Source organism: Nycticebus coucang, chromosome 21 (assembly GCF_027406575.1).
Source record: "Nycticebus coucang isolate mNycCou1 chromosome 21, mNycCou1.pri, whole genome shotgun sequence".
In the NCBI taxonomy this organism is placed as follows: domain Eukaryota; kingdom Metazoa; phylum Chordata; class Mammalia; order Primates; family Lorisidae; genus Nycticebus; species Nycticebus coucang.
The window spans coordinates 38,752,279-38,778,878 of record NC_069800.1 but is presented as its reverse complement, the minus strand read 5'-3'; the positions used below and the strand labels follow the sequence as shown (position 1 = coordinate 38,778,878).

The following is a 26,600-nucleotide window of genomic DNA, read 5'->3' as shown; positions in this document are numbered from 1 at the left end:
CTTGGGTAATACTACAAAACTTTGATGACTGCAGATTCATAATATGCCTTGCTATCTACCACATACTTCAAAAGTATCCTGTCTATTCTTGGATCTTTGTATTTCTGTAAAACTTTTGGCTTAAACTTTTCAATATCCAAAAATGAAAAGTATTAGGATTATTACTGGGATTGCAATGAATCTACAGATCAGTTAGGGAAATCAGACTTCATTTACAATACTGAGTCTCTCAATCCACAAAACATGGTATATCCCACCATTTATTTAGTTCTTGTTTAATTTTTCTGAATACTCTTTGTACGAAAGTCCCAAAAACCATAAAACAATGGTATATATTCAATTTTAAATCTTTATTATGAAGAATTCTTCAAAAATGAAGAAAACATAATGAATTGCTACATACTATCATTCAGCTTCAAAAATTTAACTCATAACCAATATTGGATCAATTTTGACTCTACCTACTACCCTAGATTTTGAAGCAAATCTCAAATGTCCCCTTTTATCTGTAAATATTTACATACTAATCTCTACAAGAAAGTACTCATAAAAAAAAGAGTAATACAGAGTGAATTTATCAGACAAATCTTCCTGCAGATTATTACAAAATACAAAAATATAACTATTTAAAGGCACTGTGAACAAAAGCAGGCAGAAAACATCAGAGCATTTATCCATGAAAAACAGCAACTGCAAAGGTTAAGAATTATGGGTTAGTAATAGCTTTTCTTCTTAAACATGGAAGGTCTGGCAGTATAAAACTGTAGTCTCACTGAAAAGAGATGACCAAAGACAGAAATCAAGGCAAATAAAGCAGTCAGAAAATTTAGAGGGAAAATCCTGGAAGTGAGAGAACAAGCGAAAAGGTGCTACCCAAAATCTGAGCAAAAGCTCTGCTAACCAGTACCTCGAAATCCCTGCTTGGCTCCCATACACAGCGGTTATGACACCAGCCACATACACTGAAATTGGCAGGTTCAAACCCAGCCTGGGCCAGCTAAACAACAATGACAACTGCAACAAAAAATAGCAGGGCATTGTGGTGGGCGCCTATAGTCCCAGCTACTTGGGAGGCTGAGGCAAGAGAATCACATAAGCCCAAGAGTTTGAGGTTGCTGTGAGCTGTGACACCAGAGCACTCTACGGAAGGCAACATAATGAGACTGTGTCTTTAAAAAAGAAAAAAAAAAAAATCCCTATATGACTGCTAGACTACGCATGTTTAGGGGAAACTGAAGGGACCTAGCAAAAAAGCAGGCGAGGAACTGTGCCCATACATAAAAGACATAACTGTGCTTGGTAACACTGGTGAGTTTGCTGATTAAGAGCATTTCTACAGGCTCAGCACCTGTGGCTCAAGTGACTAAAGTGCAAGCCATATACACCTGAGCTGGCGGTTTCGAATCCAGCCCAGACTCGCCAAACAACAATGACAGTTGCAACCAAAAAGTAGCTGGGTGTTGTGGTGGGTGCCTGTAATCCCAGCTAGTTGGGAGGTGGAAGAAGGAGAATCGCTTGAGCCCAGGAGTTGGAGGTTGCTGTGAGCTGTGATGCCACAGCACTCTACCCACGACAGCTTGAGGCTCTGTCTCAAAAAAAAAAAAAAAAAAAAAAAAGGCATTTCTCCATGTGTATATAACAGATATAACAGGATGATACAAAACTGAAGTCTTATTAGTTTGAGGTATCTATAAAAGATGAACCTCAGGACCAGCAGAAAAACTAAAAATTTTGACACAAAACTCTAGAAGAAAACCATGAAGAGTATAGGCCCAGTGCAATGGCTCACACCTATAATCCCAGAACTTTGGGAAGCCAGAGTGGGAGAATCATTTGAGGACAGGAGTTTAAGACCAGACTGGACAACACAACAAGACCTTGTCTCTACAAAAAACAAAAAAATAAGCCAGACGTGGTGGTATGTGCCTATAGTCCCAGCTACTGAGGAGGCTGAGGCCAGAGAAGAGGATTGCTTGAGTACAAGAGTTTTAGGTTGTAGTAAGCTATGATGATACCACCACACTCCAGCTCAGGTGACAGAGCAAGATCCTATCTCAAAAAAGAAAAGAAAAATTAAATAAACAAAACTCTGAGTAAAAACTCTACTTACAGTTTTTTAACTGTTAGCCTACAAAGATACAGGAGAGATTGAGGGAACCAAGTAAAAAAAGCAGCAGCTAGAAGCTAAAATAAAGAAAAGAAACTGAGCAGAAATCAGCTGCTGGACAACTGAGGGATGAGAAATTTCTATTTGATCTAAGCAAGTTAAATACCTGCTAGGCAAAACAATCATCTTCATCAGCAGAATATAACTGAATCCAGCTATAATGTAATATTCAAGTCCAGTTTTCAAACAAAACTTTAAAGACATGCAGAAAAACAAGGAACTAAGATATGTCAATGGAAACTGACTTTAAGTGACTTTCAGTTATGCCAAAGATTTCAGTGATCTCACTACTAATATGTCCAAAGCATTAAAAGAAAATAGTATTGTCTATGGCTCGGCACCTGTAGCTCAGTAGCTAGGGCACCAGCCACATACACTGGAGCTCACAGGTTCCAATCTGGCCCAGGCCTGCCAAACAACAATGACAATTACAACCAAAAAATAGCCAGGCATTGGTGGCAGACGCTTGTAGTCCCAGCTACTTGGGAGGCTAAGGCAAGAGAATCACTTAAGCCCAAGAGTTTGGGATTGCTGTGAGCTGTGACGCTACGGCACTCTACCGAGGGCACCATAGTGAGACTCTGTCTCAAAAAAAATAAAGAAAAAGAAAAGAAAATACTGTCTCAATAAGTAACCCACTAGGGATTCTCAACAGAGAAATGGAAACCATAAAAAAAAGAACCAAATTGGTGGCACCCGCAGCTCAGTCAGCAAGGGTGATAGCCACATACACCCAGGGTGGTGGGTTCAAACCCGACCCAGGTCTGCTAAGCAACAATGACAACTGCAACTCAAAAAAGAAAAAAAAGAAGTAGTCAGGCCTTGTGGTGGGTACCTGTATTCCCAGCTACTTGGGAGGCTGAGGCAAGAGGATCGCTTAAGCCCAAGAGTTGGAGGTTGCTATGAGCTGTGATGCCCTGGTACTCTACCCAGGCGACAGTTTGAGACTCTGTCTCAAAAACAAAAACAAAAATGAAAGAAAGAACCAAATAGGAGCTGAAAATTAAAATAATGGATATAAAAAATTCACTAGATGGGCTCAACAGCAGATTAGAAATGGCAAGAGAAAGAATCAGTGGATTTTAAGATAATTCTATAGATTTATTTTCAAAAAAGAGAAGTATAAAAACATGAAACAAAAGGAAAGGAAAAAAAAAACTTGAAGAAAATGAGCAAAGACTTAAAAGTCCTATAAGATAGCTGGGTGTTATGGAGAGCACCTATAGTCCCAGCTACTTGGGAGGCTGAGGTAAGAGGATCACTTGAGCTTAAGAGTTTGAGGTTGCTGGCTCGGGGCCCGTAGCTCAGTGGCTAGGGTGCTGGCCACATGCACAAGGACTGGCTAGTTTGAACACAGCCCGGACCTGCCAAACAATAATGACAACTACAAAAAAAAAAATAGCCAGGCATTTGTGGCTGCTGCCTGTAGTCCCAGCTACTTGGGAGGCTGAGGCAAGAGAATTGCTTGAGCCCAACAGTCTGAGGTTGCTGTGAGCTATGATGCCAGAGAACTCTACTGAGGGTGACAAAATAAGAAGACTGTCTCCAAAAAAAATAGAAAAAAGTCTTGAAAGCAATGAGAAAAAAAATAGTACATCACATATACAGAACAAAGATCAGATCAACATCTGACTTCTCACCAGAAACAATGAAAGCCATAATATATTGCAATGACGTCAAAATGCCAGAAAAAATAACTATCAAGCAATAAAACTGAAGGTGAATGAACAAAATGTTATATACATACAATGGGTTATTATTCAGCCACAAAAAGAAGTACTGAGACATGCTACAATGTGAATGAACCTCAAAAACACATTATGCTAAGTGAAAGAAGCCAGACATAAAAGGTCACATATTACATCATCTCTATTTACATGAAATATCTACAACAGGTAATCCATAGAGACTGAAAAAACTGATGGTCTCCAGGGGCTCAGCAAGAGGAGGAAATGGTAAGTGATTGCTTAATGCCTGTGAGGTTTTTTTTTCTTTCTTTTTTTTTTTAAGAGACAGAGTCTCACTTTATCACCCTCGGTAGAGTGCCATGGCGTCACAGCTCATAGCGACCTCCAATTCCTGGGCTTAGGTGATTCTCTTGCCTCAGCCTCCCAAGTAGCTGGGACTACAAGCGCCCGCCACAACACCCGGCTATTTTTTTGTTGGAGTTTGGCCGGGGCTGGGTTTGAACCTGCCACCCTTGGTATATGGGGCCGGCACCTTACCCACTGAGCCATATGTGCTGCCTGACCTGTGAGGTTTTCTTTTGGGGGTGATGAAATGTTTTGTAATTAGATAGATACAGTGGTTGCACAAAGTACAGCAGATGCACTAAATGCCTCTGAATTGCTCACTTTAATATGGTTAATTTTATGTTCTGTTATGTGAATTTTGCCACAGTAAAAAATAAAGGTAAAATAAGGACATTTTCATAAACAGAAACTGAAAGAATATATCACCAACAGACCTACACTACAAAAAATACTAACGAAAGTTTTTCAGGCTGGAGGGCAGCAGTCAAGGCTCAGGCCTATAATCCTACCATTCTGGGAGTCCAAAGTAGGAGGATCTCTTGAGCTCAGGCATTCAAGACCAGCCTGAGCAACACAGCAAGACCTTATTTCTACTAAAAACAGAAAATATTAGCCAGACGTGGTGGTAGGTGCCTATAGACCCAGTTACCCAGGAGGCTGAGGTAAGAGAATCACCTGAACCCAGGAGTTTGAGGTTGCTGTAAGCTATGACACCATGACACTCTAATCTGGGCCACAGAGTGAGACTCTGTCTAAAAAAAAGGTAGCTCTGTTTTATGTTTTCCAAAAATATTTGAATGATACAAAATATAGGAAAAGAAAAACAGGAAAAATAATAACAACAAAAAAATGGGAGGAATACAAAACATAACGGCAGATCCAATCTAACCAAATCAGTAACTACAGTAAATATAAACTGCAAACATTCCAAGTAAAAAGCAAAGATTGTCAGACTGGATAAAAAAGCAAGACTCAGGTTAAGTGCTCCCTATAAAAGGTACACTTTTTTTTGTATAGACAGTCTCACTTTATCGCCCTCAGTAGAGTGCCGTGGCGTCACACAACTCACAGCAACCTCCAACTCCTGGGCTTAGGCGATTCTCCTGCCTCAGCCTCCCTGTGTGCCTCAGGACCACAGGTGCCTGCCACAACACCCTACTATTTTTGTTGCAGTTTGCCTGGGGCCGGGTTTGAATCCGCCACCCTCAGTATATGGGGCTGGCACCCTACCCACTGAGCCACAGGCACCACCCAAAAGGTACACTTTTAAATCAATGGCAAAAGCAGATTGAAAATAAATGGCAAGATATTATGCAAACATAACCATATAAAAGCTTAAGTAATACCAAAGAACAAAGGGAGACATTTAATATCAGGAAGATGTAACAATTAATTACAAGGCCTTTAGAACCAGACTAAACAGGGTTTGCATCCTGGCTGTGAAATAAACTTGCCTTAGGCAAGCAACTTAGTATCTCTGAGTCCTTCTCTATAAACTCTAAGCTAACTCTGCTACCTACAACTCATAAATATTATGAGAATTTAAAAAGGTCACATAAAGAATCTAAAGTAGGGCAGTGCCTGTGGCTGAAAGGAGTAGAGTGCTGGCTCCATGTACTGGAGGTGGCGGGTTCAAACCCAGACCTGGCCAAAAACTGCAAAAATAAAAAAGAATCCAACGTAGTATAGATATATAGTACATGCTCTGTCCAATAACTATTTTTTGAACCTTATTATTATAACCACCACTTTTGAGCCTCAAAACAGTCTTACCTCTGTGGCTGGACTGAACTTTTTCTTAATACAGGTTCCTCAACTTCCAAGGAAGAACAAGCATTTGATGAAATCGATTGTCCCACAAAATTTTCTTTTTCTGCCTCTTTGTAATAAGTGTTCTTAACTGCAGGAGACCAAAAAATAATTAGCAGTCAAATCCCAAGGAACATAATTAGAGATGAGAGAGACATAAATATACATACGTATGACTTAATACACAAGTCATTTTAGATTTAAAATTATGTGTATATATATATATATAAATATCCTTCCTAAGCAATGGAACCCTTAGTTCCAGTGACATCTTATGCATAAGATAACTTTATAAAAATTACTTTGGTTGAAACAGACATGAAGTATCCAAGGACCTGACTATTTGCCATCCTAAGGTACCATCTTGAAAAAACACACATCTTAGACAGGGTGAAGTGGCTCACCCCTGTAATCCTAGCACTTTGGAAGGCCAAGGTGGGAGGATCGATCACTTGAGGCCAGGAGTTCAAGGCCAGCCTGAATAAGAGTGAGACCCCATTTTACAAAAAAATGAATAAAATGTTCAACATCAGTAATCATCAGGAAAGACAAATCAAAACCACAGTGAGATATCCTCTCATGTCAGTTAGAATGACTATTATCAAAGACAAAAAATAATAAATGATGGTGAGGATGAGGAGAAAGGAGAACTCTTGTATACTATTGTTAGGAATATAAATTAGTGCAGATATCATTGAAAACAGTATGGAGGTTCATCAAAAAAACTAAAAACAACTACATAATACACAATCTCACTCCAGGGTATGTATCCAAAGGAAGGAAATCTGTATGTCAAAGACATATCTGCATTCCCACCTTTATTATAGCACTATGTACAATAGCAAAGATATGGAATAAAGCTAAGTGTCCATCAACAAATGAACAAAAAAGAAAATGTGGTAGGTACGCATACATGATAGAATAATATTTAGTCATAAAAAAGAACAAAATTCTGCCACTTGTGAAAACATGGATGAGCTTGGGGAACATTATACCTTATGTTAAGTGAAATAAGCAAGGAATAGAAAGATAAATATCATATGTTCTCATTTATATGTGGAAGCTTAAAAAGTTGATCTCGTAGGCTCAGCGCCCATAGCACAGTGGTTGAGGTGCCAGCCACATATACGGAGGCTGACGGGTTGTTGTTTAGCGGGCCAGCTAAACAACAATGACAACAACAACAACAACAACAAAAGCCAGGCGATGTGGCGGGCGCCTGTAGTCCCAGCTACTTGGGAGGCTGAGGCAAGAGAATCGCTTAAGCCCAGGAGTTTGAGGTTGCTGTGAGCTGTGACGCTATGGCACTCTACCCAGGGCAACAGCTTGAGACTATCTCAAAAAAAAAAAAAAAAAGTTGATTTCATAGAAGTAGAGAGTAGAGTAGCATTTACTAGAGACAGGGAAGGGTAGGAAGGACAGAAAGATAGTCAAAGGTTGGTTAATGGATACAAAAGTATAGCCAGATAAGAGGAATAAGTTCTAATATGCTATAAGCACTTAAGGTGATCATAATTAACAATTTATTGTACATTTTCAAATAGCTAGAAAAGCAGATTTTACATGTTCCCAATGCAAAGAAATGATACATGTCTGAAGTAATGGATATACTAATTACCCTGATTTGATTATTATATATGGTATACATGTATCAAAATATTTCTATACCCTATACATATGTATATTATGTCAATTTAAAAGATTAAAAGCAAAAAAAATTACATTTCTGTGTACTAGGACGTAAAAGAGAAATTGAAATTGGAGACACAAAAAGTACACTGAAAACACAAATAAGGGAAATCAGCTGGACATTTAATTAGAACTACTTACCTGAAGTAGGTACTTCTCAGAGGGAAAAATGTTTTGTTTTTGCAATTTTTTTGGCCGGGGCTGGGTTTGAACCCACCACCTCCAGCGTATGGGGCCGGCGCCCTACTCCTTTGAACCACAGGCGCCACCCGGGAAAAACGTTTATTTGAAGAAATGAGAATGTATAATGAGAAAGAACACAAAGATGCTGAGGGGCCTACGGGACATGTATGTAGTAGTAATGTGCATGGTCTCTGGGCTCAGCAGAGTTCTCTTACTCTAGGGGTTTTCTACTCTTATTTAATGACAGAAATAACTGGATACAAAACAGTTTTAAACTGAAAGTGGTACAGACAAACTATGGCAACCACTTTCAATTCAAGAAGCACACAAGACCATCACAGGAACAGAAAATCTGTCACACTGAATGAATTAATGATATTCACCTAAAAATATAGCACTCAGCTGGGGGCAGCACCTATGGCTCAAAGGAGTAGGGTGCCGGCCCCATATGCCAAAGGTGGCAGGTTCAAACCCAGCCCCGGCCAAAAACTGCAAAAAGAAAATTAAAAATTAAAAAAATAAAAATATAGCACTCGGGTATTCCAAGTATGTCAGATGAACCATGCCACATAATTCTAACCCCTTGCAAGAAAGATGAATGCCAAAATTTAGGGTCCTTGTCCAGATCCTGAATTCTTTAGATACCACCTATACTCATGAATTAATTATTTGAAAGTCAGCCCAGCAGCTCAGACTTTGTAGACAAAATAAGAATATATATAGCTATTTCTGTGATACGGTGTGATTGAGGTCAATTTCAGATTTACCCACGGAATAATTATCCAATGTTCTAAACTGATTAGGGTGATGGTTGTACAACTCTGTGAATATACTAAAAAACACTGAAATGTGTATTTTAAATAAGGAAATTATATGATATGTGAGTTATATCTAAATAGACCTATGTTTTTGTTCTTTTTTCTTTGAGGTAGAGTCTCACTTTGTCACCCCAGGTAGAGTGCCATGGCATCATAGCTCACAGCAACCTCAAACTCCTGGGCTTAAGGGATTGTCTTGCCTCAGCCTCCCAAGTAACTAGAACTATAGAAGTCTGCCACAATGCCCAGCTATTTTTAGAGTGCAGGGTCTATGCTGGTCTCAAACCTATGAGCTCAGACAATGTATCCACCTCAGCCTCCCAAGTGCTGGCACCATGCCTGGTCTACAGCTATTTTGTTTTTTAAAGAATCATTTCCAATGTGATTTAAAAAAATGCTTCTCATGTTCTGATGAAATAGACAATATTCTGCAGGTTTAGTAACCACTAGTTTAAATGTGAATTATCTTTTAAAATCAAATACATGACTCAAAGAATTTTTGTACAATAGCTATTCTTCTGCTATTTTGTTTTCCAGCCAGACATAAGTTAGGCTATGTTAAATCTTGTAATAAAAAGAAAACAATTTTGTATCTGGCAATAACATTCTATATTAGCTTAAATTCAAAAAGATGGCTAGTTTTGGCTCAGTGCCCGTAGCTCAGTGAGTAGGGCGCCAGCCACATATACCGAGGCTGGCAGGTTCGAGCCTGTCCCAGCCCTGCTAAATAACAATACCAACTGCAACCAAAAAACAGCGGGCACTGTGGCGGGCGCCTATAGCCCCAGCTACTGGGGAAGCTGAGGCAAGAGAACCACTTAAGCCCAAGAGTTTGAGGTTGCTATGAGCTGTGACACCACAGCACTCTACCAAGGGCGACATAGTGAGACATAGTGAGACTCTGTCTCAAAAAAAAAAAAAAAAAAAAAAAAGAGCAACATAGTGAGACACTGTCTCAAAAAAAAAAAAAAAAGATGGTTAGTTTAACATTTATCATAAAAATGAACTAGCCTATTTCACCAATAATAAACCAAAGGATAGAGCATTTATGTAATTTTTCTAGGTCATCAGGCTTCTAATATACTGTTCCATCATTCTGCCAAGGAGCTTTTCTTCTAAGATGTTTTCTTACCTGGTCTCAAAGGTGTAATAATAGCTTGCTGAAGATTAAACTTTCTCAAAGGAGTTTTGCTCTGAAAAGGTCCTCCTGTCCCATTCTTCCCAAAAAGCTTATTCTCCAAATTGGCCTTCTCCTCTGTGAAAAGGTAAGATCATCATTGGCCAAACAATCGGCAAAGAATCTATACAAATCAATACCAAGAGGCTAAAGCCTTCTACTAGTGTACTTCCAACTCATCTGGAAGTACAAGTGAGTTCTAACAATGAAAAAGAAATGAATACACAATATACTCCACAGATAAGACTGTAAAAATAATCACTAAAACACTGGCAACATTAAACAATGTATTACAGAAAAGGAAAAGTACAGATTCTGCATTGAGAATAACTCCTTATCTTTGCTTAGGTTCACATTTACGGCCATACAAGCACAAATTAGCCTTATCTACCTCTAAATACATCATGTTCCTCTTAAACTGTAGCTACCAGGATCTGTAGGGCTTACAAGGGACATCTTATAGTCTTATAGTTTCTTCCTCAATGGGATGGAGAGGGGAGTGTGGGGCATATAAGAGTGGAGCAAAGCTACGTTCTCTCAAGAAATGTTATTTTAGGTTCTACTGTGGCTAGAAGTCATTGCAAAACAGTAAAATGTCTGTTCTACCAATAGCCTACTGATAGGTAGAACTTCAGAAATGTAGTGAAACCTAGCAATAATACATTCTGATTGCAACTGTATAAACCAATATGATTATTTAGGAAAAAAATTTGGAAAGCAACATATCAGTACTAAGGTAGTTTTGAAAACGAGTAGGATCAATTTTTTTCTTCCAAACTATGTTTAATAGTACTGTTATGCTAATATTTCCTTTTTTGTTTTAAAGAAAAACTTAGAAAAAGAAATCCTCAGACAGCCCACCCATCTCCTCAGGGTTTCAGTGAAGCAAGGGCCTGAGGACGATCCCTGTAGGACAGCTAAACCTCTTATTTATCCTTCTTCCCATAATACTTCCAACAGACTTCTCTCAGGATCCCCACTGGATAACACTTAAGTCCTTTCCCAAGAGAATGGCATTACATTTGGACAATGCATTACAACTGATAAGTGTGGCTGCAAGACATTCACTTTTATTCCCCACCACATAGAATATTGATTTATTTTAACATAAGGAGGATGAAGACGTGATTAAGAATAAAATGAAGGGGCGGCGCCTGTGGCTCAACGGGTAGGGCGCCGGTCCCATATGCCGGAGGTGGCGGGTTCAAGCCCAGCCCCGGCCAAAAAAAAAAAAAAAAAGAATAAAATGAAGGGGGGCGGCGCCTGTGGCTCAGTCGGTAAGGCGCCGGCCCCATATACCGAGGGTGGCGGGTTCAAACCCGGCCCTGGCCAAACTGCAACCAAAAAATAGCCGGGCGTTGTGGCGGGCGCTTGTAGTCCCAGCTGCTCGGGAGGCTGAGGCAAGAGAATCGCTTAAGCCCAGGAGTTGGAGGTTGCTGTGAGCTGTGTGAGGCCACGGCACTCTACCAAGGGCAGTAAAGTGAGACTCTGTCTCTAAAAAAAAAAAAAAGAATAAAATGAAGGGACCCCTTCAACTACTAGCCTAACACAACTGATCTTGCATATTATTCCAGAGTAATGTAAAACTATAACTACATCCTGGGCGGCGCCTGTGGCTCAACGGGTAGGGCACCGGTCCCATATGCCGGAGGTGGCGGGTTCAAGCCCAGCCCCGGCCAAAAAAAAAAAAAAAAAAAAAACTATAACTACATCCTTATTTATTATTATTGGTCTGGTTGCAGAGCTTGTGCCCTATCACATGATCTAACATCAGGCAATCCTATCTCTGTTCTCTCAATAGCCTGATGCTAGGTAGAGCTTCTGGAATGCAGAAAGATCCAGCAATAGTATCTTCGGATTGCAACTGTGTACAAAGATAATGATCATTAGGAAGAAAAAATTGGAAACTAATATACTACATATTTGCGTTCTTAGCACATAATCCTTTCAATTAAAAATTAATTGGCCAGGATTGGGCATCCTGGCTCACACCTATAATCCTAGCAATTTGGGAGGCTGGGAGCTCAAGATCGGCTCAAGCAACATAGCCAGACCCCCATCACAAAAAAATAGAAAAATTGGCTGCGCATGGTATGTTGAGCCTATAGTCCCAGCTACTCAGGAGGCTAAGGAAAGGAAGATCATTTGAGCCCAGGTGTTTGAGGTTACAGTAAGCTATGAAGATGCCATGGAACTCTAGTCCAGGCAATAGAGCCAGACTCTCTCAAAAATAAAAACACTTACGGAGGCAAGACAGGCAGATTGCTTGAATCCAGAAGTTCAAGACTAAACTGAGTAGCAAGATCCCATCTCTTAAAAAAAAAAAAATGAATTGGCAGAGAGTTGATGGGAGGGAGATAAGTATAGTTATAAAATGTAACACAAGGCTCAGTGGCTATACCTCAACTGGCTAGGGCGCCAGCCACATACACCAAAGCTGGTGGTTTCGAGTCCAGTCTGAGCCTGCCAAACAACAATGACAACTATAACCAAAAAGTAGCCAGGCATTGTGGCGGATGCCTGTAGTCCCAGCTACTTGGAAGGCTAAGGCAACAGAATTACTTAAGCCCAAGAATTGGAGGTTGCTATGAGCTGTGACGCCATGACACTCTACCAGGACAACAGCTTAAGGCTCTGTCTCAAAAAATATTTTTAAATTTTTAAAAATTTTAAAAATTAAATAAAATATAACACAAAAGATTCTTGTGATGTTAGAGCTGTTCAGTATCTTTATTGTGATGATACACTACCCTACACAAGTGATAAAACTGCATAAGTTAACACACATACACACACACAAAATAAGTATAAGAAATTTCAGGGCTACGTTCCTGTAGTTCAATGGTTATAGCACCAGCCCTGTGCACAGCAGCAGGATAGGGGGTGGGATAGGGGTAGGGGGACACTGGTGGGTCTGAACCCAGCCCAGGTCTGCTAAACCAAAAAAAAAAAAAAAAGAAAAAAATTTTGGTTAAGACTGGTGGATTGCACAAATGTCAATATATCAGTTCTGGTATCATACTCTACACCCAATGATAACAAAGAAAGGTTTTTTCTTTGTTTGTTTTTTCATTTTAGCAGTGTTTAATGAAAGTTGCACATAAGATTATTATTCCTGCATCTTCTCAATTGTTTCTTCCTTGTACTTGCCCTTTTCCTTTCCTACTTGGCGAGATTTGGCTTTTTGTTCAAGGATCTTTTTGCTGTCTTTGTCCAGTGTAAGCCTAGTAATGACCACCTTGCTGGGGTGAATGCCCACATGGACAGTTGTGCCTTAAGCCTTTTCCCACCGCACCCGCTCAACGTAGATGACGTATTTCTTCCTGTAAACCTGGACTACTTGGCCAATCTGCTGACCTTTTTAATGCCTCCGGACAACCTGAACTTCATCATCCTTTTGGATGGGCATGGATCAAACATTGTACTTCTGTCTGAGCTCTTTGGAAAGAGGAGAAGACATAATCTTCCTGCGAATGTGGGAAGGTGCATTGAAATGCCTTTTGTGGTTCTTGCTTCGGTCCGAAGTCAGAAAGGGATTGAACTTCATTTTGGCCACTGCCTCTCTGGCAATGGCCGCAAAAGGAACAAAGAAAGTTTTTTTTTTTTTTTTTTGGCCGGGGCTGGGTTTGAACCCACCACCTCCGGCATATGGGACTGGCGCCCTACTCCTTGAGCCACAGGCCCCGCTCAGAACAAAGAAAGTTTTTATGTGGCTACCATCACCACAGTCATGTTTGATTGAGTCTTGGAGTTTCAATGAACATTGTTTCACCTGGATTTTCCTATATGTCCCTAAGGCCTAAATATTTGTCATTCTCAATTACAAAATAACATTGATTTGTACTTATAGTCCATTCCCAAAACACAGGGTATTCTCATTATATTTGTTATTTTTCTTATAATCCCTTCTATTTTTGAAAGGTCCTCAACACAAAGCAAGCCACTAACCCTTAAAATGGGCAGAGATCTTAGGTATATGCACAGACCCTCAGTCCCCCCCACCAAAAAAAAAAAAAAAAAAGTCAGAGAAAGCAGATACTTACCAAACCATGAATCTATGTTTTCAGTATCTCCTTCATCATCCAAAGATGTAAAATCAATAAAGTCCTTAGGAACATCATATGAATAAGAGGTTTGAACTTGTGACATTGTTCTGTTCTGGACTGAGCACTCTAGGACTGGGTTTTTCCAGTATTTGTATCACTTATTCTTAACAGGTCACCTTCTAAGGAAAGAAACAGTTCAGAAATTTAATTGCACGTTGATCTAAGATACTTATTCCCCACAATTACCTTGGTTTTGCTATCATGTTTGCAATTTCATGAATCACCCCAAAATTACTGAAAATTTGCCTTGCCTTTTGTAATCAACCTAAAAGTTAGTTTTTGCTGTTGGTGGTAGTAACTTGAAGACTTTCCTTGAGATAAATACAATGTTTGGAATTAAAATCAAAGTTTTATAAGTACACTATGCTAGGTGTTTTACATTCATTGCTACTATGTATTTTCCTTCAATCTACCCTTTTTTCACTTTTAGCCTCCTCTCATGAAATTACTCTCTCTGCCCTACAGTACTCGATTTCTGAAACACAACATCAATTTTTATACCTACCAACCAAAATCTTAATCATTATTCATAGTCCAATTCAAATCTCTTCCCCAATTTCCACCAATTATACATAATTGTTGCCTCTCCAGAGAGGACACAGTGGCTTACATTTGTAATCCTAACACTCTGGGAGGCTGAGGCAGGAGGTCAGGGGTTGAAGACCACCCTGAGCAAGAACAAGACCCTGACTCTACTAAAAACAGAAAAATGAGCCAAGTGTTGAGGCAGGTGCCTGTACTTCCAGCTACTTGGGAGGCAGAGGCAGAAGGATCACTTGAACCCAGGAGTTTGAGGTGATGCCACTGTCCTCTAGCCTGGGACAACAGAATGAGACTGTCACAAAAAAATGAACAAACCAGAGTATTGTCTCTCCAAAGCCATAATGCTTTGTGTGTGTGTGTGTATCCACTATAACACTTATCCAATTTTTTTTAATTTTTTTAAATTTATTTATTTTTTAAATTTCAGCTTGCTTGTTCATTCTTCTTCGTTTAAAGTACTCTCTTTTTTTGTTGTTCATTTTCTTCTTCCTCTGGCAATGCTCTTTCCCATTGCCTTCCCAGTAGCTGGGATTACAGACGCCCACCACAACATCTGGCTTTTTTTGATGTTGTTAGTAGAGACGGGGTCTTACTCTGGCTCACTGCTGCTCATACTGGTCTCGAACCTCTGAGCTCAGACATTCCACCCGCCTCGGCCTCCCACAGCACTGGGACTACAGGTGTGAGCCACCACGCCCAGCCCACTTCTCCAATTTTATATTAGTCAACTGAGTAAATATTTTTCGCAGTAGACTCTAAGTTCCTAAAGACAAGGATGATTTTACTCAACTAATATTTACCTCATCATCCATCAAGGCACTTAGCACAGTACTTTATACATAGTAAGAGCTCAATATAGTTTTGCCAAATACGGCTTTTCTTTCCTTAGAAATATTTTTAAAGAATATTATTACTGTTAAAAAAAAGAATATTGGGCGGCGCCTGTGGCTCAGTGGGTAAGGCACCGGCCCCATATACTGAGGGTGGCGGGTTCAAACCCGGCCCCAGCCAAACTGCAACCAAAAAATAGCTGGGCGTTGTGGCGGGCGCCTGTAGTCCCAGCTACTCGGGAGGCTGAGGCAAGAGAATTGCTTAAGCCTGGGAGTTGGAGGTTGCTCTGAGCTGTGTGAGGCCACGGCACTCTACCGAGGGCCATAAAGTGAGACTCTGTCTCTACAAAAAAAAAAAAAGGATTATTATTACTAGGCATGAAGAAAATGATTTACATAAAAAGCACAACATGTAGAATAAGTGAAAGGAACAACCAAAGAAACAGGCCCATCCCATTCATGTGTATAAAGTTTTGTACTCTATGCTGTAGAAACCACTTTAAAGTCAGCCCCACCTTAGTCCTAATCTAGTTAATAAAACAGCTGAAAGTGGGCGGCACCTGTGGCTCAGTCGGTAGGGAGCCCGCCCCATATGCCTAGGGTGGCGGGTTCAAACCCGGCCCCCCCGGCGAACTGCAACAACAACAAAAAAAAACCCAGCTGAAAGTAATATGAAAAATAGCCTATGGGCGGCACCTGTGGCTTAGTCAGTAAGGCGCTGGCCCCATATACCGAGGGTGGCGCGTTCAAACCTGACCTGGGCTGAACTGCAACCAAAAAAAAGAAAAATAGCCTAAAGGCCACACTTACTGGCAAATGATTTGCCCATGAAACCCAATGAGCCATTTGTCTGTATCCAGGGAACAACACGTACTTAGAAGTATTCTGTATCTTGGAAAGGAAGTAGATACTAGTAATCACTTGCATAATTGTTTATTAAATACATACCTATATTTAACTCTTATTATAAAAATGCATGCTCACTTAAAAAACAAATTAAAAAGACTATAATGCCACACTATTTCAGACTTCTCCCTCAGTTATACAGGTATTTAATTTTTAAAAAGTGAATCATTGATATTTTGAATGTTTCTCAATATTGTGAGAATTTTTCCTTCTTTCTTTTTTTTTTTTTTGAGACAGAGTCTCACTATATTGCCCTAGGTAGAATGCTGTGGAGTCCACAGCTCAAGCAACCTCAAACTCTTGGGCCTAAGTGATTCTCTTGCCTCAGCCTCCCAAGTAGCTGGAACTATAGGTGCCCACCACAACATCGAGCTATTTTTTTGTTGCAGTTGTCATTGTTGTTTAGCAGGCCCAGGCAGGTTCAAACCCACCAGCCCAGATGTTATGTAGCTGGTGCCCTAACCACTGAAGTACAAGTGCCAAGCCTATGAGTATTTTTCTGTCTACATAGACATATCATCAATTAATGGCTGTAGCCTTTACAGCCCTTTTCCAAAATTTTTACTTTAAAGATACTGGTAGAATATCCTTGTAACTACATTTCTGTACACATCCAAAATCCTTCCCTAAAGATAAATTCTAAGTGGTGGAATTGCTGAGTCAGACATCTTGAAACATACTGTGACAATGTTCCTCAGAAGAATAATACTCACATTATGAGGAATGTGCTAATAATACCCTAAACCCTCAACAACTTTGGGGACTAACAACCTTCAGTGCTCATTTTCTCTATCTATATCACTATAACTATATTGAGATAAATCATGAGATTAGTTACACCTAATTTACATTGCTGCTCAGTGGTTTGGCCAGCATTTTATAGCTTCTCTCAGTGGCCTACGGTAATTCAGAAGGTACTTCCATCTTCCCAGTCTCTTCTATGAACTTACTACAGTCAGAATTCCACAAATACCTTTATAACAATGCTCTAATTGAGGGACTTAATGTGGAAACATGACATCTTTAGAAGTAAGAGAAATCTTAAATAACACCTAACTTTTGTAGTCAATAGATGAGTATTAATTAAAGCATACAGGGTTCTCCAAGATCACACAATAAAACTAATGATCATGGTAAAAAACAGTTGCCAAAGGTACTCATTATATGCCAGCTTGCCAGCTGCCATGAAGTGCTAAATATGTACTTACTTTCTTTTTTTTTTTTTTTGGACATGGTCCCTCTCTGTGTGTTGCCCAGGCTAGAGTACAGTGGCATCATCATAGCTCACTGCGAACTCCTGGGCACAAATGGATCCTCCTCCCTTGGTCTCCCAAAGTGCTAGGATTACAGGCTGGAATCACCATGCCTGGCTGACAAATGCACTATTTCTTTTTTTTTTGTAGAGACAGAGTCTCACTTTACTGCCCTTGGTAAAGTGCCGTGGCGTCACACGGCTCACAGCAACCTCCAGCTCTTGGGCTTACATGATTCTCCTGCCTCAGCCTCCCGAGCAGCTGGGACTACAGGCACCCGCCACAACGCCCGGCTATTTTTTCGTTGCAGTTTGGCCAGGGCTGGGCTTGAACCCGCCACCCTCGGCATATGGGGCCGGCCTCACTGAGCCACATGCACTATTGCTAATGCTTACAACAATCCTGTAGAGCAGCAATTATTATTCCCTATCCTAGAGGAAGATGAAGAGCACAGAGATTAAATGACTTGTCCAAGATTACAGTAAAAACAGCTAGACCTAAAACTGAGGCTCCTGACTTTGGTACATTGTCCTCCTCATATCTGTCTGCCTGGTTACCCTGTAAATTACAGAAGCATATTAATAGGGTCTCTATTTGCATAGAAAATAGTACTGTATGTATTTGCAAATAAATCCATTCTCCATACATTTCGCCCTGAACAGGGGTTAATTATCATCTCTATTCTAAATTTTCCACTCCCCTCCATTTCTACTTTCTTTACTCAATTTAACTTAACAAGCTTTTTGTTAGTGGTTCACTTATTGTATACTAGCCAGGGGCCATTAGATGTAGGCTTGATAATATGTGAATTTCTTGCTCATTAATGTTCCAGGATGTGGGCGGCACCTGTGGCTCAAAGGAGTAGGGCACTAGCCCCATATGCCGGAGGTGTTGGGTTCAAACCCAGCCCCAGCCAAAAACTGCAAAAAAAAAAAAAAAAAATTCCAGGATGAAACTCTATTTCCTCGCACAAAAAGTGGAAGAGTCCCAGACACAAAGGAACTTAACATCTATATAGGAATTAAGGTCCTATCATACCAAATTAAGATAGTATACAATATTTAAATAATAAAATATGAACTATAAGTACAAAGAGATTAGAGGTTAACATGGCTAAAGTCAAGGTAAGATTAAATATTCTTCATTTGAGTATCATCAGAACAGTAAACACCAAATGGAAGTCACCTCCTTGATAGTCACCTTCCAAGCTTGGAATAGCCATGGGACAGTTCTGCCAAGGGAGTCACACAAAAATGTTTACTTTCCTGATACAACTATATCCTTTGTTCCTGCTCTTTTCCCTTTACTCTTTTTTTTTTTTTTGGCTGGGGCTAGGTTTGAACCCGCCACCTCCAGCATATGGGATGGGCACCCTACTCCTTGAGCCACGGGTGCCACCCTCCCTTTACTCTTCTTCTTGCCTGAAAGCTTCCTCAGTGACTGACAGGAGTTAAAATTCTCTTGCTGCAAGGAGTTAAAACTCTCTTTCCTGTCTTTATGAACAAACAAGCTGGAAGACATGGGAAAATCTTAGATTCCCACGATCTTAATGCCTAACCTAGGTCACTGGGAACACTTCCCAGGCAGAAATGTAATGAAGACAACTAAAGCTGAGGGAGGGAAGAGACAGGAATATAATATGCAGCAATCCCAGTTAGCCTTCTAAAAACCATGATTCCATCAAAACATCCTGTTGAAAAGCACCTGAAAAGCAGTAAAATTTAACCCCTCACATTCTTTTTTTTTAGTTAATTAGAAATACTGCTAGCCTCCTTAGAGGACAATTTGCATTTTAACTTTTTTTTTTTTTCAGTGTAATAAAGAGAAATTTTATTTAGGAAGAACAAAAAGAAAGTTTAGAGCACTTCCAAAGACAGTTAGAAATGGGTCCCTCTTATGAAGGAGCAGAGATAAGAGAGACCACACCTCCTTAAGGAAATTTAACACCTATCTAGTGTCCTCACCAGAAAATTTATATGAAGAGCTATAGGTTGGTAAGTCATCTATATTCTGAATAAGGGCACTCCGAGGAACCAAGTTCAGCTCTCCAAGAAGCTTACTCAGAGCATTCTCTAAAATTCCAGGACTATCTTCAATACTCAGAGCATTCTCTAAAATTCCAGGACTATCTTCGAATCCCTGGGGGAGTAAAAAAAGAATGGAAACAAAATAAAACTAGAGCAGCACAAGCAGCCTGAATAGAGAGCAAAAGTAACCCACTCAAATTTCAGTGTAACAAAGAGAAATTTTTTTTTTTTTTTTGTAGAGACAGAGTCTCACCTTACTGCCCTTGGTAGAGTGCCGTGGCGTCACACAGCTCACAGCAACCTCCAGCTCTTGGGCTTACGTGATTCTCTTGCCTCAGCCTCCCGAGCAGCTGGGACTACAGGCGCCCGCCACAACGCCCGGCCATTTTTTGTTGCAGTTTGGCCGGGGGTGGGTTTGAACCCGCCACCCTCGGTATATGGGGCCAGCACCCTACTCACTGAGCCACAGGTGCCGCCCCACAAAGAGAAATTTTACTTAGGAAGAAAAAAGAGAAAGTTTAGAGCACTTCCAAAGAGAGTTGGAAGTGGGTCCCTCTCGTGAAGGAGCAGAGGTAAGAGAGAACTGCATTTTTACTTTTGATAGATCTTGCCAAATGTAGAAATTTACCTTATAGGTATGTATTTATGCACGTGTAAGTACAAGAAAGTTCACTATAGCATTGTTCATTTCAAGCCAATGAAACAAAAAACCCAAATCCAGGTATATGCCTGTAGTCCGAGATACTCAGGAGGCTGAGGCAGGAGGACTGCTTGAACCCAGGAGTCTAAGATTGCTGTAAACTAGGCTGATGCCATAGCACTCTAACCAGGGCAACAGAGTAAGATTCTGTCTCAAAAATAAAAAACCATTAAGCATCCCTGATAAGTTGTTCATACAGAAAAGTTTGGTAAATTACAAATCCTGGCTCAGCGCCTATAGCTCAGTGGCTAAGGGGTGCCAGCCACATACACCAGAGCTGGCAGGTTCGAATCCAGCCCAGGCCTGCCAAACAACAATGACAACTACAACAAAAAATGGCCAGGCGTTGAGGCAGGCACCTGTAGTCACAGCTACTCGAGAGGCTGAAGCAAGAGAATCACTTAAGCCCAAGAATTTGAGGTTGCTGTGAGCTGTGACGTCAGGGCACTCTACCCAGGGCAACATAGTGAGACTGTGTCCCAAAAAAAAAAAAAATTACAAATCCTATTCTAAATATACAGGGAAAGCTCTGGGCTGAATCTTCCCTTAAAGTTAAAAAAGAAAAAAAATCCCTTGATTTCTCTTTGCTCTACACAAAATAGAATCCCTTGATTTCTCTTTGCTCCACCCTTCAGTGGATATTCTGAGACTATGAAGAAGAGTTTCAAGCATTTGAAGAAGAAAAGCTGTCCTTTGAGGTCAAGGACTATGTTTGATTAGTGGAGGGTAAAAGGGGACAGGCTCAAATCTAAGTATACCTAATCATTTTTAGACGAAATTTTAAAACCAAAATACCATTTTTCTAACATGACCTCTTTTTTAAAAAGCTACTTTTAAGCTCTCTTTGGATCTAGAATGGCCTAATCAGAGGACCATCTCCTCTACCCCAAAGAAGGGAACAGATAAGCATATACCTATCCACAGAGAAGTCTGACTCTCTTAGATGAAGGCTGACAGCATAGCTACATGAAGAAAACCAAAAGTAAACTACTGGGTCATGACACTTTCACTGCACTGCCTCCCTTACAAATAATAAATATTAGGATGTGAAACCTTCAAGAATTAAAGTCCACAGGGCCTAGAGAGAAATAGAACAGGCCAGAGCCAAAGGCAGCTATTTAAATGAGAGAGCCCCAAGCACGGTGGGAACTGGATGCCTTCCTGCACCCCTTAATCAAGATTGAATTTCTGTCAACAAGTCTCACTGAAAAAAAAAAGGACACATGCGTCAACCACATTCCCCCAAACAAATCAAGCTGCCAAGCTACCAAGCAAGAGCATCAGCTTCACATTTCAAAATTATCTGAATCCACCACAGTTTCAAACTTCTGCAAAACTAGAAACATTCTGGGTGGAATGTTTTCATTAATAGCTATTAATGACCAATAATTCTACAATAGACCCAAGGAAAAAGCTTATCGCCCTATCCCGTATGCTATGAACAAGTTAGATTCCTTTTAAAATGGTCTATTAAATGCCACCTATTGTATCATATAGCCCATTTTTGTTTCCAAAAAAGACTCAGAGAATATAAACACACATAATTACTCCCCTTAAGGAATTCACAGTTGAATGAGGAATACAAGCAATTTTGATATAGGGTGGTCCTTGTGTAATGGTGCATAAACAAAAAGTACGCTGGAAGTGCTGAGGAGAACAGAGTGAAGGAGGGTCAGAGAAGGTTTCCTGGTAGAAGAAATACCTAAACGATGATACCTAAATCAACACCTAAGAATGAGTGTTGATTTTTTCTGGGGGAAGAGAAAGAGAAATAAAAGGAGTAAGGAAATGGAAGCAGAAGACAAATACACATGAGGAAGATTGCAAAAGTAGCAATGTAACCTGTTCCCACATTCATCTGAAATTAACCTCCCATTGCCTCTAGTCTCTCCTCACACTCAAACCAAAAATAACTAGTCTTGACAAGCTCTATAAATCAAAAGGTGCAGGTTCAGAGGGGGTGGGGGACAGCTCCAAGAGAGTGCATTCTAAGCAGGGCTGAAATAGTGGACTAGCAACTCCTAAACAAAACAAAGACTTTGATGTGATAGATCCTCTCCAGCAACTCACTATCCAGGTTGCAAGATGTGCCTTGCCTATTTCTATTACAGGGAAAATCATGAGTTAAACAATTAGTAATGCAACAGAATAAACAGAGTACAATAAGTCGAGACTTCATTAGTAGTATAGTTAATTAAGATGGTCTCAGCCCAGGTAGTGCCATTTCTCCAGGGACACCCTCTCCTACTTTCACAAGAAATAAGAGATCTTGTTACATTACCAAGAGTAAAATAGAATGTTTATTTTCATCTTACCCAGAGAGAAAACACATATATATATATATATTTTTTTTTTTAAATATTAGGGATTAGCAGAAATCAGTAAATGGCAACATTAATTCAAAGTGCAATTTTAACTGTTAATCAAAGTCACAAAGTAAGCCTGAAAGAAGTTTAAGGGACTTTGTGTTTCCATGTTTATGTTTGCTAACTAACTTCTATGTTGAAATAGGATCTGTTTACAGAAACAGATCTATGAAGCTTCCAAATTTGGGTCAATTTAAAATCCAATGACAATCCCTCACTGTCCAAACACTCAGAAGTCAGCACAGGACACAGGGACACTTGTTCAAATTCATCACTGTCCATAAACGTGAGGCAAAGAAATTTCTCTCATTTCTCTCCCAAATGTGTAAGTTTCAAATCACCCATTTTTAAGGACAATATTAGTTCTGCCTTAATTTATGCATGAACTTAACAAACCATAATCCATTCCTAAGCAACTAATAGAACCTGAGTAGAAATCAGTAATGTTGTTTACCTCTAGCCCAAATGATAATAGACATCTTTGTAAAACATTAAAGGGAAATCTTTGTAGAATCACAAAGTACTCTAATATTCCCATAGTAAAAAGCTGACAGGGTTTGTAAGGGTTGAGATGAGTCTGCAGGAGGTTATAATCCTAGTCAAATCTCAATCAGTCTTACAGAGATTTACACCATTCAAAATATATCTGATTTAAGAAATATATGTACACAAACACAAGAACCTAAAGTGTTTACCTATGGAGTGGTGGGGATGAAGATGAAAATGACAGAATTGGAGGAACATTTTTTTTTAACTATACTTACCTTTTTAATTTTTGTACCATGAAATATATTATCTATTTTAAGAATATATACTCTATTTGTTCCTACATGAACATCTACTGTTATAGTGGTCATGTAAATTAGCATTATCTTCCTATAAGTTAATTTGGTGTTATGTAGCAAGTCTTAAAAATATGCATTCTTTTTTACCAGCAATTTCATTGAGTAAAACATTATGAAAGAACCATATAATGGAATACCACATAGCCATTAAAATTATGTTCGGGTGGCGCCTGTGGCTCAGTGAGTAGGGCACCAGCCCCATATACTGAGGGTGGTGGGTTCGAACCTGGCCCCAGCCAAATTGCAACAACAACAAAAAAAAAATGGCCGGGCGTTGTGGCAGGCACCTGTAGTCCCAGCTACTAGGGAGGCTGAGGCAAGAGAACTGCCTAAGCCCAAGAGCTGGAGGTTGCTGTGAGCTGTGACACCATGGCACTCTATCAAGGGTGACAAAATCAGACTATCTCTAAAAAAAAAAATAAAATTATGTTGTAGAAATATTTAATGACATGGGAAAATAGTTATAACCTGACTTTTTTTTTAAGAAAAGTCTCAGTTGGTACTCTGAATAGTGGGCCATGGCATCATAGCTCACAGCAACCTCAAACTTTTGGGCTCAAGCAATCCTCTTACCTCAGCCTCCAGAGTAGCTGGGACTGCAAGTGCCCACCACAATGCCCAGGTAGCTTTTTTTTTTTATTTTTAGTAGAGACAGGATTTTACTCTTGCTCAGGCTCCTCTCAAACTCCTGACCTCAAGCAATCCACCTGCCTCAGCCTCCTAGAGTAGGGATTATAGGCTTGAGCCACTGCTCCTGGCTATAGTTAAAAAACAAAATACAGTTGGCCCTCCCTATCTCTGGGTTCCTCATCCATGAATTAAACCAATCTCAGATTAAAAATTTTAAAACTGCACTGAAACATGTATACTTTTTTTTGCCATTATTCCCTAAACAATATAGTATAACAACTATTTATACAGCATTTACATTGCATCAGGTATTATAAGCACTATAGAGACAATTTTTTTTTTTTTTTGAGACAGAGCCTCAAGCTATTGCCCTGGGTAGAGTGCCGTGACATCACAGTTCACAGCAACCTCCAACTCCTGGGCTCAAGCAATTCTCCTGCCTCCGCCTCCCAAGTAGCTGGGATTATAGGCACCTGCCACAACACCTGGCTATTTTTTGGTTGCAGCCATCATTGTTGTTTGGCGGGCCCAGGCTGGATTCGAACACACCAGCTCAGGTGTATGTGACTGGCGCCTTAGCCTCTTGAGCCACAGGTGCCAAGCCAATATAGAGACAATTTTAAATATATTAGTATGTACATAGGTTGTATGAATATACACAAATCATTTTATATCAGGGACTTGAGCATCCTCAAATTTGGTATCTGAGGAAAGTCCTAGAACCAATCATCCGTGGATACCAAGTGGTAACTAGAAAATACTATAAATAAATCTATTAGGTGGAGCCCATAGCTCAGTGGGTAGGGCACCAGCCATATACACCAAGGCTGACCGGTTCGAACCTGGCCCAGGCTAGCTAAAACAATGACAACTGCAACAAAAAAAATAAAAATAAAAATAACCGGGTGTTATGGCAGATGCCTGTAGTCCCAGCTACTTGGAAGGCTGAGGCAAGAGACTCACTTAAGTCCAAGAGTTGCTATGAGCTGTGATGCCCTGGCATTCTACCCAGGGCGACAGCTTGAGACTCTATCTCAAAATAAATATAAATAAATAAATAAATAAATACAGTTTTTAAAAACTCTATTAAAAAGTTAACCACAGGGCGGCGCCTGTGGCTCAGTCGGTAGGGCGCCGGCCCCATATACCGAGGGTGGCGGGTTCAAACCCGGCCCCAGCCAAACTGCAACCAAAAAATAGCTGGGCATTGTGGCGGGTGCCTGTAGTCCCAGCTACTCGGGAGGCTGAGGCAAGAGAATCGCTTAAGCCCAGGAGTTGGAGGTTGCTGTGAGCTATGTGAGGCCACGGCACTCTACCGAGGGCCATAAAGTGAGACTCTGTCTCTACAAAAAAAAAAAAAAAAAGTTAACCACAGTACCACAGTATATAAAAGACATGGTATCGTCAGTGACTTTATTTTCTTTTTGCTTTTCCATAAATAAATGTCCTTCCAAAATGTGCATTACTTGACAAATTACTTTATACATTAAACACTTATGAAGCTGATATATTAATGTTCCCTTTATTCCTTTTCAATGTAACTCACTGTGATTCTGCCTTACCTGTTGTTTGTTAGTCCACTTGCCTACTTGCTTGCCTCCAAGTTGCAATATACTCTTTCACCTCTTTTCTGAAATCTTAAAGTCTGGCAAATACTTATCAAGAATCTGGAAGAAGCAAAAAGGTGTTGAAACAGGTTTGAGTTCTCTGTAGTAGAAAGGTTAACAGAATAGAAAGAGGCCATAAAAGACCAAGGATATATGCTCAAAACCAAAGGGTACTTCTGAGAGCTAAATAGCATGAATCTTACAACAGGCCAAACTTCTAAACAGACTGTTCAGTGTACATTTGCTGTCTCCTGATATCTTTAATTTTACATACTCCCATTTTCAATGTTTTCAAAGGCTGCAACTTAGCAACTCTGACACCAAGGAGTGGTAGTATGTATTTTTATACTATTCAAACATCACGATAAGTAGGTTTATCTAAAATATGGACAAACTATTACTACTTTCTTTTACAAAAAAAAAAAGTACAAATAACATTACTTTTTAATTTTCAAAGAAACCTAGCTAGCTCGGCGCCTGTGGCTCAAACAGCTAAGACACAAGCCACATACACCTGAGCTGGTGGGTTCAAATCCAGCCTGGGCCCCCCAAACAACGATGGCTGCAACCAAAAATAGCCAGGCATTGTCGCGGGTGCCTGTAGTCCCAGCTACTTGGGAGGCTGAGGCAAGAGAATCGCTTAAGCCCAGGAGTTGGAGGTTACTGTGAGCTGTGATGTCACAGCACTCTACCCAAGGTGACAGCTTGAGCTCTGTCTCAAAAAAAAAAAAAAGAGAAACTTCTAGCCTTCTAGATAGAATTTTATACTTTTCTTACTAATCCTTAGTTTCCTTCCCTTTTACCAGGTTTCCCTATGCAAACAAACAAGAACAGAACCCTTCCTCAGTTTTTTTTTTGTTTTTTTTTTTCACAAAGAACCTTGGGCTGCTGATCTCTATGTCTGTCTCAAA

The 26,600-nt window shown here is 40.0% G+C and overlaps 1 protein-coding gene and 1 pseudogene across 6 annotated transcripts in view; both read right to left on the bottom strand.

Annotated features, from left to right (window-relative positions):
- The window catches only part of TPX2 (TPX2 microtubule nucleation factor), a 109,618-nt gene that overhangs the window by 53,154 nt on the left and 29,864 nt on the right, over positions 1 to 26,600 (bottom strand). For 5 of the 6 annotated variants that reach the window (XM_053574139.1, XM_053574138.1, XM_053574140.1 and 2 more), the window contains exons 2-5: positions 25,645 to 25,749; positions 13,920 to 14,101; positions 9,832 to 9,954; positions 5,974 to 6,100 (exon numbers count right to left, since the gene is read on the bottom strand). In XM_053574139.1, the coding sequence (XP_053430114.1) occupies positions 5,974 to 6,100; positions 9,832 to 9,954; positions 13,920 to 14,025 (356 nt within the window). In that variant the 5' untranslated portion in view covers positions 14,026 to 14,101; positions 25,645 to 25,749. Of the gene's footprint in view, positions 1 to 5,973; positions 6,101 to 9,831; positions 9,955 to 13,919; positions 14,102 to 19,478; positions 19,654 to 25,644; positions 25,750 to 26,600 lie in introns of all 6 variants that reach the window. The other variant, XM_053574141.1, reaches the window with a different exon arrangement.
- On the bottom strand, positions 12,986 to 13,423 carry LOC128573764 (60S ribosomal protein L26-like; annotated as a pseudogene).